This window comes from Tyto alba, unplaced genomic scaffold (assembly GCF_018691265.1).
Source record: "Tyto alba isolate M040663 unplaced genomic scaffold, T.alba_DEE_v4.0 Super-Scaffold_39, whole genome shotgun sequence".
Taxonomy (NCBI): domain Eukaryota; kingdom Metazoa; phylum Chordata; class Aves; order Strigiformes; family Tytonidae; genus Tyto; species Tyto alba.
Genome location: NW_024881314.1, coordinates 8,244,810 through 8,256,989, shown reverse-complemented (window position 1 = coordinate 8,256,989; position 12,180 = coordinate 8,244,810). Strand labels below are relative to the sequence as shown.

Here is a 12,180-nt window from a genome sequence, read left to right as displayed (position 1 = left end):
AGGAAACGGGGGGCCTTCCACAGAGGGCGGTGCGCAACATGGCGGCGCCCTTGCTGAGCGCGGCGCTGTACGGCCTCCGGGGCGGGCGGGCCTTCGGCACGACCGGTGAGCCCCGGTTGCCCCCCGAGGGGGCAGTGGGAGTCGCTTGGAGTGTGTGTGGGGGGGGAGAGCTCTCGGGAGTCCGGGTTCCTCAAGCGTACCGGGGGCGGGGGGGCGGCGGTGTCAGCGGCCCGGCACCGCGCTCCCCCTCTGCCCGCCTCGGGTTCTCTCGGTCTCTTTTCTTGCTTTTTATATAAAAACGGGAACTCTCCCCGCTTCCAGCTGCGCTCTGCAAGCGGGCAGCCCCCCTGGGGCCGATGCCCAACGAGGATATTGACGTCAGCAACTTGGAATTGCTGGAGAAATACCGCAGTTTCACTCGCTATTTCAAGCTGGCGGAAAAGGAGAGCAAGAAGCCCCACTGGTGGAAGACGTACCGGCAGCACACCAACCCCCAGCCAGGTATTCGTGGGAGGAGCTGCACCGCGCAGGGTTTTGCTGCTAAAGGCTAGAGAAGCAGTTGTTGGGGCAATGAGGTTGCCCTCAAACCTGCCCCGTAAAGGGCTGATGAGGTGCTTTGACACAGGGTTGGCCCTTTTCCAGTGTAGCAGAGCTCAAATGCCTTGAGGGGAAGTGGATGGCAGTTTTCTGGAAGGTGGGAGGCTGGCCAGGACCTGCCAAAAGACATGGAGCAGGGTAAAATAATGAGTCCTTGGCACCCCAGTGGTATCAGAGAAAGCAGATCTGGAACCAGAGCTTTAGACCTGCAGCAAATAATAGTTTGCCAGCTGCAGAGCCTGGCAAACTTGTGGGTCTGGGAGTGCAACGAGTCAGGGAAGGAGGAGGGAGCAGGAGCCTGGAGGTGCAGAGGGAAGACAGAGCTGGTGGAATTGAGTCTCCGATGTCTGGAAGCTTGCATCTCTTTCACACACTCGCTAACATTTTGCAGGGTCTTTGTGTTTGGGTATTTGGGGATTCATGTTTTTCACAGCCATGATTTTTTCACCTTTTTCTGAAGAGCCAAAGACCGACATCAGCCTGCCACATTGTAAGGTGCCGCGGGCAAAGGAAATCAAGGAAAGAAAAAAGATCCTGAGGGAGAACCACCAGAATGCCGAGATGGAAAGAGCAGCACGGCTCCGGACTGGTCTGTGCCCCACCACCTCCCTCCCTGCCCCGGCCACTCGGGGCCCCCGGCTGTCTCCTGTAGCATTTCTCTCTCCTTGCAGTGCTGATTCCTCTTGATGAAGTCAGAGCGGACTGGGAGAAGACCAGCGGCCCATTCCACAAGCAGCGCGTGGCAGAGCACTGCGGGATATTTCGTGACTTGTTCAAGGGGGCCACATTCACCCCCTGGGTTACCTTGAGAGTGGAGTACAGCCAGGAAGACGAGCACTTCGTGCCGGTCTACTATGGGAACATGGTGACTCCATCAGAGGTGTGTGAGGGGAGCTGGGAACAACTTCAACCCCATGGGAAGCCTATGTGGTTCTATCAGATGCTTCTAACGGGCACTGTTCATTCTGGGGATTTCTTTTACAAGGGTATTTCCTGTGATGAAGGAAATATGTTTCTTGGGCATGATAAGGACTGAGCTTTGCAACAGGATCATTGCTGGCAGGCTGGTGTTTATTAATGTTCTGGAGGGCTCTCTGGGTGGAGCTGAATCACTTGGTGGTGTGGCTGTGCCCAGCCTGTGTTGCGTCCTGGCTGTGCCTGTGACAAGTTCATGTTCTTTGCCTTGGAAATCGTGATCTGGTCTTAATGGATCACGGATCACTCAAATGTTGAGTAATTTACATTCCCTTTACATTGCTCTTTTAGGCTTCCAATCCCCCTGCAGTGTCTTACGAGGCAGATAAAGGCTCCCTCTGGACTTTGTTGCTCACAAATCCAGGTGAGTAACAAATTCTTTAAAAAAACATGTTTAAACTGGATTATTCCACTCTGCTTTTGCTTAGCTCCTGTTTCTTTTGACTACACAGCCAGAGCAGGTGGGATATCTGCAAAGCAGGGACATATTACATATGCAAGAAAGATTGTAGCCTCCTCAGATCTCTAGCATTTGAGAGGTGGGACAGTAAAGCAACAGGACCTGTGCCACAGTGTAGAGGAAACAATTTCCTAACTCCCATCTTGTTTACCCTCAATTTCCTCTCCTTTGGCAGTCTGCCTGGGAGGTAGGTTAGCTGATGCTGTTTGCTCTGAGAAACCAAGGCACACTGGTGTGAAGCAGCTGACCAAGAAGTTCTTTTAATCTTGGAATTACATTTGTAGTATTCTTTCCTCATTTTAAGCTCAATCCTATAAGAATTAGTTACTTTTCTGCTAGGAAATGAATGCTGGGATGCCCTGAGCTGCCCCTCCATTCAGAGCAGGTCTGGGTGTTCTTACTTTGGAGTTGATAAAAACATCAGGGTGTCCCTAAGTCACCTTTCTTTGTTGTGTGCATTTGCAGATGGACATTTAAGAGACACGGAATCGGAGTACCTCCACTGGCTGGTGTGAGTACTGCGCATCGGAGCCGTGTGCTGCTCTGCTCAGGGAAAGCCGAGGCAGGGGGAGCAGAAACTCCTCCAACAGAGCTTGGGAATAAGCGTTTGCTAAGGCGGTTCCTTGTCTTTCTCTGGTGCCATTAGCTTTACCCCTGTTCTGGGTCCTGGTAAGGAGGCAGTAATTCCAGGTGTTGCTGCTGTTTGGCATTCAAATCACTGGGTGTGATTTTTTTTTTCCAGTGAAAGCAGCCTCTACTATCTATTCATCTGTCAAACAGGGTATAAGTCATGTCAAAACATAGCACAGAGTGATTTGCAATCCTGAATCTGCTGGTCCTATTGGAGGAAAATTAATGGATATGTAGCAAAGTAAACTTCTTTGTGTTCAGGACAAACATCCCAGGCAATGACATCAAGTCGGGTAAGGAGATCTGTCATTACTTGCCCCCCTTCCCTGCCACGGGAACTGGCTACCATCGCTTCGTCTTCCTCCTCTTCAAGCAAGACTGCCCCATAGATTTCAGCGAGGATGTTCGGCCGCTGCCATGGTAATTTGAGCTTTCACTGGGCAGTTTCACACTTGCTTGGTTTGGCTGTTATCGCTTGTTATTATCTCATGCTTGTTAACTGCTGCAGGACAGCAGTTCCTTTTCATCTGCAGGGTGGTTTGGGGCTACTTTGAGTTTGTGTGTCACCTGAAGCCACCACCCCAGCCCTGTAAGCACTGCAGAGTCCTGTTGCTTTAAAACAGGATGTTAGGAAACCAATTTGCCTTACCTGGGGCAGAAATGTGCACAGAGCTGGAGAAGCTGGGAGATTTTCTTTTGGTGACTTCCTTTTCCACCTGTGTTTTATAGACTGGGGTGATATGGGGAAGTAGTTGCTTACCAGGGTGCTGCAGGAAAAAAGGTTCACCTCAGCTCTTGTGCTTGTGTCTTGTTTCCAGCCACAGCCTCAAGATGCGAACCTTTAGCACGTTTGATTTCTACAGAAAGCACGAGGATGCGATGACCCCGGCGGGGCTGGCATTTTTCCAGTGTCAGTGGGACAAATCCGTTACTTGGGTCTTCCATCAGCTTCTCAGTAAGAAATGCAGCGTTCAGGGATGCCGGAGGGGGCCTGTTTGTGGGCCAGGACATGGGCCCTGAGTGTAACGCACAGGGTCAGTGGGTGAGCTGTGGCTGTAGGCTCTTGTTTGGTCTAGGATCTGTTACAGCACAGACTGGGTACTTAGTTTGGTGGGAGATGGCTCGCTAACAGCAGTCTGAGGGGACAACTTGTAAAAGGCTCTTTTGAATGAGCATTTTAAAATAACACTGAGAGAGCCCCTGCATGCTTGACCAGCCCTGGTCCCGTGTGTACGTGGGGGCCCTTGCTGGTGAAGGGGAGAGCCCGGGGTTTGGATCTTGCTAACTGCACTGCCCCTTTACAGATATGAGAGAGCCCATGTTTGAATTCGTGAGGCCGCCCGTTTACCATCCTCCACAGTTGAAGTTCCCGCGCCACCAGCCTCTGAGGTACCTGGACAGATACCGAGACACCGAGGAGCCCACCTACGGGATTTACTAGGGACCTGGCACCCTCTCGAGGTGCTCTGGTGTGCACTGGGATGCCGGCCAGGCAGATGGGGCTGCTGCCTCTCCGCATTCACACAGCAGAGCAGCTGGAAGCCACCTGCACCTCCGGAGGGAGATGACACAATCTCAGCCCCTCAACACCCAGTTCCCCTGCGCTGGCAGTGCTGGGAAGTGTGCAGCTGAGGGCAACGGGCATCCATAGTGCTGACAACTGTGTGGTCAAAAGACTACTTAGAGAAGACGTTCATAGATGAAAGCAAATCCGTGGCCAGGCTGAAATCTTGCCACTGATTTTGTAGCAGAGCTCTTCGGTAAGGGTGGCAGGGTAGGGTCCCCCGCAGAGACGCCCTGCCTTGTTTCTCTGCAAGGATCACAGTTCTCCTTTTGCCTGTTTATGAAATAGAGCCAGGCCAGCATGGATTTCCTCCTCTTACAGCACTGTGGTTCAGGACTCTGTCAGCTTTCATTTGTGCAGTCTTCTTAGAGATGAGTCTGATTAAACACACTCTGAGTGATGCTGGCAGAGCTGTCTTTATCGGGAAGGGCTTGGTATCCCAGCCAGTCGGCGCAGAGCTGGGGAGCTCAGCAGGGTGCAGGGGAGAAGGGCAGTCCTTCCCCTGGCCGCAGTCGCTTTTCCCTCTTGGATGTTGTGAAGAGTGTGGCTACGCAGGTGGTAAACTTGCACAAGGTCAACGTTTGTGGAGCTGGCTTCTCCCAAGCACATGGACTTCAGTCTCCTTCCCCTTGCTCCCTGTACGTAGGTGGAGCAAAAGCAGAGCTGCCAGCATTGGGGCAGAGGTGCAGTGTTGGTGCTGGTCTTGTACCCAAGCTGTGGAGAGACTCTGCAGAGCTCTTGGCGCATCCTCTGTTTGCATGTTTAAATCCCCAAACACCGACATGCTCTTGCTGTTGCAGCTGCCTGTTCCCAGCCACTTTATCTGAGGTTTCCCCCTTCCTCAGGAAATAAGAGCTGCCAGCAAACAATTGAGATTGTGCTGAAGTGCACCCCCAGCTGCTGTTGCTCAGGTCCATCGCCAGCTATGCCTGAGCTGCCTGAACTTTCCTACCCCAAAGGGTTCTGGGGTCTGGTTTAAGCCGGGGTGAATTAGCTGGTGAGGTGACCACAGCAGCAGTGCAGGTGTCCTGCGGTTCCAGGCAGAGACGCAGGTTGTGTTATTCCTCTCTCTGAGCTTTGAATATTTGGTCAGAATCTGCAGATTCAGCCCAAAGATATGTTTTGGGGGGCCAAAGCTATTCTGGGTCATGCAGGGAGGTATGACAGATCCCAAGTCACCTCCTGAGTCCAGGGACAGTCTGGGGGGTGGCTCTCAGCCTGCCTGCGACACGGAAACAGCTCTGACCCCCCAGCAGCCTGCCAGCGAGCATCCCAGCTGCAGCGCAGACCCCCTCCCTGCTTGCCCTCACCTGCACAAGGTGAAAACAAAGCCACGTGTTTGGGGTCTGCAGAACCATTGTAAACTGAGGCTGCCCTGCCAGAGCTGAGCTGCCTGGGCGTGTGTGCACAAGCAGTAGCACGTCTGCAAGGGTAAGGAGATAAGGTTGGGAGCTTTTTCTCCTGAAACTGAACTGTGTGAAGATAAGGTGAAGGTAGGCGGTGCAGATACCACTATCACCTCCAGGCAGAACACTCCACCTGCCACCTGAGCAGGGACTGATGGCCCAGATGAAATCCTTCTTGTGTTTTGGAGTAGTGGTGTGCACAGGTGTTGCAAAGAACTTAGTAGGAAAAGGAGTGGTGGGTGTGCACAGGGGCATGTGCAAACAGCAGGAGCTGTAGTTTAAAATGGAAAGATGCAAGAGCAGAATGTGGCCCTGGCTGGCTGCTGGCATGTGCCACAGCCCTTGTCACTGCAGAGGGAGGTGACGTGTGGCTGCAGCAGCAGTGGGTGCCCCGCTCTGCTGGTTCCCAGGCTGGCAGATGCCAGGAGCACTGTACTGAGATCTCTCTGCCAGGGAGGAGTGCCACTCTCTGCTTGGGGACCCAGCCCTGGCAGAGGTAAAGATGCCAGGAAGTTCCCTCAAAGGGCGCAAAAGGCGTGAAATCAAATTACACATCACATGTGTACCCGTGCAAATGCATTCGTGGAAACACTCATTGCTCTGACCCTTGTCAGCCTCTTGCACGTGTCTCTGTGCTGTCACTGCAGCATTTCACCCTCTCCGGGGTCTCCTGCTTTGCTTTGCAGCCCTCCCTGTTGGGGGGGGGCGCAGCTCCAACCCTCCCCATTGTCTTCCCAGCATGGCAAAGGGGTACCCACTGGGTGTCTCTTTAAGAACATGCCTGGCTCGGAGCCCTGACCCGCCTCTGAGCTCAGCGTCACCATCTCTTCTTCCTCTGCACAGCTGAGTTTCTATTTCCCCGGCTTCTTTTGTTGGCTTCTTTCCCCCATCGCCCCGATCCCCGGCGCAGGCACGATGGCATCACCCATCTCGCAGAAGCTGGAGGAGAAGCTGGTCTGCTCCATCTGCCTGGAGCTGTTCAGAGTGCCCGTGACCTTGCCCTGTGGGCACAACTTCTGCAAGCGCTGCATCGGCGACCACTGGCACAAGCAGGAGCAGGCGCCCGCCGGGGCCAAGAAGGGCTACACGTGCCCCGAGTGTCGCAGGGGCTTCGAGCAACCTCCGGAGCTGGAGAAGAACGTCACCCTGTGCAGCGTGGTGGAGCTGGCACGGGATGGCGAGGCGCGGGCCTCGGGCACGGAGAGGTGCGAGGTGGCCCACGGCGAGCTGTGCCCGCAGCACGGGCGCCCGCTGGAGCTGTACTGCGAGGATGAGCAGCGGTGCATCTGCTGCGTCTGCACCATCCGGCAGTGCCAGCGGCACCGGCGGGTGCTCTTCGAGGAGGAGAGCTCTAAAAAGCAGGTGGGGACACTGGGTGACAAGGCTGGGGTAATGGGGTGGGATGGGGATGGTGGGCAGGGGGAGCTGCAGCAGGTCAGGCTCGGCAGAACATCCACCTCCACCGTCCCGTGCCCTGCTGTGGGCGTGTGATGTGCCTCCACGCACAGAGCTGTGCCCGGTCTCAGCTGAACAGGCGGCTGGCCGGGGAGATGCTACCAGTGCTTGGCTGCTCCTTGAGAAACTGGGGGCTGTCGGGAGCAGCAGAGAGCCGGGTAAATCCAGCAGCACTGGATGACTGGTGCTATATGTGGTTTTGACCCCTGATCTAGAGGAAACAGCTAAAAAAGTGGTGAAAGCCAGAACAAGGTTTCACTTCTCAGTGACTGTGGATGCAGCCTTTCCTCTTCCCAAGCCTTCTCCTTCCCTGCAAGCCTTGTCCTCCAGCCCCGAGAGGGCTCCTGGGGGCCAGGCAGACAGCAGTGTGCTGCACTGCAGGACATTGGTGCCTCCCTACACAGGCTCTTTTGAAAGACTCCCTGGAAAAAGCCCAGGAAGAATCGGAGAGGATTGAGAGGGTGATGCAGGAGTTGGAGGAGCGAACGCACAGCATCAAGGTAACGCCATGGCTGCCTCGGTGCTGGGCTCATGGGTGGGAGCGTGCTGGCTCTCACAGCTCTTCCCTGCCCAGGACTCTTCTGAGGGGCTCAAATCAGTGATTCTGAGCAAATTCGCCCTCCTGAGGAAAGCCCTGGAGGATTTCCAATGGCAGACGGTGGCCAGGATCGAGGAGGAGCAGGCGGCGGCACTGGGACATGTGGAAGAGAACTGGAGCTTCCTGAAGGACCGCCTGGACATCCTTGGCCAGCACAGGGAGAGGGCTCAGGGCCTGCTGGCCTGCCCTGACCACAGGACCTTCCTCCAGGTACCATCCCAGTGCTGAGTCCCTCCCCGTGCCCCTTCGGTGAGAGCAGAGACTTGGTCGACCCCTTCCCCACAGGGGATGCATCCTCAGCCCAGCTCAGGGATGGGATGGGGCTGCGGGGAAGAGCTGATTTCAGGGGTTCCCTGAAAAGTTGGAGGGTGCAATTCTGGATCGGAGCAGATGGTGCTGCTTGTAGGGGCATGGGCAGCATCTCCCCCCCCCAAACTGCTCAGCAAGGCTCTTCCACCACCAGCAAAACACAAAGTCCTGTGCCACAACCCCTCTGCTCCCCACAGCCTTACGCTCCCGTGTGCCAGTCACAGCTAGTGGTAGCTGTTTTGGGGATGCCCCCAGCCCCCACTGGGGTGTCTGTGTGTCTGTCCGCAGGAGTTCCCCCTGCTCCCGTCCCCGGAGAGCCCGGGGGCGCTGGTCCCCATGGAGTTTGATGTGGCTGCCGTGGTCAAGCCCATCAATGAGATCCTCGCTAACATCTCCAGGCTCCTGCTGGAGGACCTGCCCAGCTCTGTGGCCCCCAAAACCCCCAACCCCGCTGGCCAAGGTAACTGTTCTGCTTGCAGAGCCACCCCGAAAGGCTCCAAGTCATCCTTAACCACAGCCTGGCCCATATCACCATGGTGGGGACACAGCTGCCAGGCACAGGGGTTTGGGATGGGGACACACATTTCCTGTTCAGCGGATGGGATGGGATGGGATGGGATGGGATGGGATGGGATGGGATGGGATGGGATGGGATGGGATGGGATGGGATGGGTGGCTTCCCTGTGGCTCCCTCCTTGCTGGCAACGCCAATCGCAGTGTCTTGTGCCTGCTCTCAGGCTTGGATACAATGGACTTCCTCCTCCTCCCATCGAAGCCAGGAAGGACCAAGTTTTTGGGTGACATCACTCAAAATGTCTGTCCCCATCCTCTGTAGATCCAGTGCACCCCCAGGGGCCGGCGGTGAAGGTGGTGGCCCCTCTCCCCAAGTGCCATCTCCGAGCTGAGCTTCTGAAGGGTGAGGAGCACGTGGGGCTCTGGAGGGACAGCACCCCGCTGGGGTCCCCAGCAGGCTCTGGGGACCAAGCCAGGCTCTTCCCTGGGAGGAGGGTGGTCATGACTATGGGCACAGGGGCTCCTTCCCTGGCTCTCCCAATCCCTCTCCCTAAATGTGGAGAAGGGTGCTGCAGGGCTGGGGTGGATGGGCTGGGGGACACTGCGTGGCCTGGAAAGTGCTTGTTATGGGGATTAACGGCACCAGGGAATGCTTTCCCACGGAAACTGGGGTTGCTGGTGCCCGGAATTGGGTCAGCCGCTGCCCCGGATCTTGCCCTGTCTCCATCCTCTCCTTTTCACCCACCTCAGGCATCTCGCCCGAGCAGGAGCACTGTGCCTGCTCCCGACAACCCATATTTAGACACAGTGCTTTCCCACAGGCCAGCAGGCAACGTCAGCAGCTGGCAAGTGAGCAACTCCAGGGAGGTGTCACGGGCTGCCCCAGCCACCCCCCTCAGAACTGGTCCAGAGCCCTGCCTGCAGGCACTGCTCTCTGTCCAGGGATACGGCCCCAGTGCTCCCAGCCGCAGCCCTTCATGTCCCCTTCCCTCCCCAGGCCCATGCCTTTCCAATTCCTTAGGAATTTCCTCAGAGCTTCTTTTCCCATCTCCTCCCTGTTGGAAAGAGGGTTGGATAATGTTTAGGGCATGTTGGTCATGTCACTCCTGCCAGGGAGGCAACTGATGCTTATGGGACCTCTAAGGATTCCTTCAGTCAGGCCCCAGAAAATGTTCTCAGGGTAATTAATAGGAAAACAAATGTTATTTGTGAGCAGCAGGCATGAGCCCAGCATAGCTGGCCAGGCTGGGTTGCTGCTGGAGGAAGGTGAGGTGCTGGTGGCCGGGGGCTGCCCGTAGCAGGAAGAGTTATAGCAGCCTGTGCAGAGGTGAGTAGCTACCCACAATACCATGTTAGCTCTCTTAACACCCGGTTTTCTCCCCCTCTCCCCACCCATGCTCATATTTTTTGCTCTTAAAACCAAGCACGTCTCTTTCAAAATGACTGTGGAGCCGCTGCTGCCTGTTGGCCATGAGCTGGGCTGTGCAAGGGCTGTGCAAAGTGTTGTGTCTCGGTGCCTCGCCAGCTATTTCTGGGCTGTTTCCATGCCTTGAGGCAAGCGGGTGGGCAGGTATCGCATCTTCCCCTCCTAACATGCTACAATTTGGGAGCCAGCCCTATGCAGTTTAAACCATATCGCTGTTGGGGGGGGTGGTGTGGCTCACAACAAGGGTGTAAAATTCTGATGAAGCATTGCAGCCCCATCCATGCTGTTTCTCTTCCCAGACCACCGCAACCTGACCTTCGATCCCAAGACAGCCAACAAGTACTTGGAGCTGTCAAAAGGCAACCGGAAAGCCAAGCACGGCCCCAGTGCCATCTGCGGGCGGCAGGAGGAGCAGGGACCCCGCTTCGAGCCCTGGCAGGTGCTGTGCACGCAGGGCTATGGCCACGGCCACCACTACTGGGAGGTGAAGATCTCCAGCCACTCTGTCATCCTGGGGGTGACCTACCGTGGTCTCCCCTTGGAGCGACAGCAAGGTCACAAGTTCAACATCGGCCTGGACGGGGGCTCGTGGGGGCTGCAGGTGCGGGAGGATTGCTACCTGGCCTGGCACGAGGGCCGGGCGGAGAAAATCCAGGAGCTGTTGTATAAGAACCTGGGGGTCAGCCTGGATTACAGCAAGGGGCTCCTCTCCTTCTACGGCCTCGGGGAGAGGACGCAGCTCATCCACTCCTTCCACACTGTCTTCACCGAGCCCCTCTACCCCGTCTTTTGGCTGTGTGAGGGGCGAGCCGTGACGCTGTGCCAGAGGGACTGAGCTGGAGTTGCTGGGCTGGCAAACCCCGGGCTGGTGCCGTAGCCAAGCTGCAGCCAGGGGCTGTCGCAGTGTGAGTGGGACCCCAATGCTGAGGCAGGAGTGGGGCACCATGTTTTAACAAAGGCTGATGAGGACAGGCACGCACATTAACCCGCTCAGGTTTGCACATGCAAATATCACGCTGGTGACACAAGTTAGGGCAAGGGAAAGGATGCTGTGCCCCTCCCGTGGGGATGAAGCCCCCGGTCCCTGTGCATGGGGACACGTGTGGGTGCCTGTCCCTGCAGGCAGGGCAAGGGGGGGTGATAAGGAGGGCGCAAGAATTAGATTTTTCCTCTTTCTCCTGTCCTGGCCCAACATCCCAAGCCTGGGGGAGATTTGGGGTGAGTGAGACCCCAGAGAGGGGTGCTGCAGCCACAGGGTGCTGTGGAGCAATGCAGCGGGAGCCCTGTGCCCCCCCAGCCCCACATGCAGGCAGGTCCTGCTCCCAAAGCCCCTCCTGGTCGCCTCTTGCCACTCTCAGACACGATAGAGCAACTTTTTGGAGTGCCACGATCCGGTTGCTCTTTGTACAATGCTGTTTTCCCTAATAAAGCTCTATTTTCCTACTGGTTTCACCTCGGTGCTGGTGGGAGCTGTGGGACCAAGCAGCACTGGGGGAGGGTGTCATCTGGGTGCCCCTGCTCCTGCACCCATCCCTGCAGGGCCCCATCCTGCCCTTCCGCATCCTCACGGGGCCAGCAGCAGGGACCAGCCCCAAGTAGTGACCAGCTGGCAGCAGAACTAGAAAGTGCTTTATTTAGAGTAACACTGCGATAAGGAAACCTGATTTCCTATGGCTCTGCCCCAAGGTCTATCTGGAGCAGAAGAAAATCTGAAGCTTTGATTGAAGCTCTTTCAAGGGTGTAGACGGCAGGTCCCGGCATCTCCCCCTGCCCTCCTGGGGATGCTGGTGAGGACTAACGGGGTGAAACTGGGCACCGGTTTCAAAGGTGCTGGAGACTTACAGGTGAACGTGTAGGAAATGAATCACATCAGCTTGTTTCCTTTAGGGAAAAAAGGTTGAAAGGGATCAATCCCCTTCTTCACAGACAGATGCAATTTGTCTTGCTGTGCTTCCTCCTTCACTCCACACCTCCCACTCCTGTTCCTTGGGTCCTTGGGTGGGACCTTGGGCCAGCATGGACCTGGGAACTCATCCAAGTCAAAAAATTGTCTGTGTGCTGTTGCACAGGAGGTGGCTGGAGATCCCATGTTTACCAGGCAGGTCCTCATACCGAAAGCACTTTTGTGCCTCCCCAGCCCCATCCCTGCTGGGTGCCTGCCAGCTCCTGCCAGGCCCTGGAGCAAGAGGGGACAGGGACTGAGCCAGGACCTGGGCACTGTGACCCTTTTTGGCCATGGGATTGGCC

At 56.2% G+C, this 12,180-nt stretch overlaps 2 protein-coding genes across 3 annotated transcripts; both read left to right on the top strand.

Moving 5' to 3' along the window:
- Positions 1-13: 13 nt before the first annotated feature.
- MRPL38 (mitochondrial ribosomal protein L38) lies at positions 14-4,634 on the top strand. Of its 2 annotated transcripts, none has more exons than XM_033002395.2 (9): positions 14-105; positions 322-501; positions 1,031-1,186; positions 1,269-1,477; positions 1,864-1,936; positions 2,498-2,543; positions 2,924-3,082; positions 3,481-3,617; positions 3,967-4,634. In XM_033002395.2, exons 1-9 carry the CDS (start codon positions 39-41, stop codon positions 4,101-4,103), a joined length of 1,164 nt encoding a protein of 387 aa, XP_032858286.2. In that variant the 5' UTR covers positions 14-38; the 3' UTR covers positions 4,104-4,634. The 2 variants fall into 2 exon arrangements, with proteins under 2 accessions (XP_032858286.2, XP_032858287.2); XM_033002396.2 differs by having other exon boundaries at positions 15-105; positions 1,058-1,186.
- Positions 4,635-4,722: 88 nt separating this feature from the next.
- TRIM65 (tripartite motif containing 65) lies at positions 4,723-11,376 on the top strand. The gene is made up of 6 exons (XM_042802546.1): positions 4,723-6,994; positions 7,492-7,587; positions 7,662-7,895; positions 8,283-8,454; positions 8,830-8,910; positions 10,233-11,376. The coding sequence occupies exons 1-6, from the start codon at positions 6,548-6,550 to the stop codon at positions 10,766-10,768; spliced, it is 1,566 nt and encodes a 521-aa protein (XP_042658480.1). The 5' UTR covers positions 4,723-6,547; the 3' UTR covers positions 10,769-11,376.
- Positions 11,377-12,180: the final 804 nt, after the last annotated feature.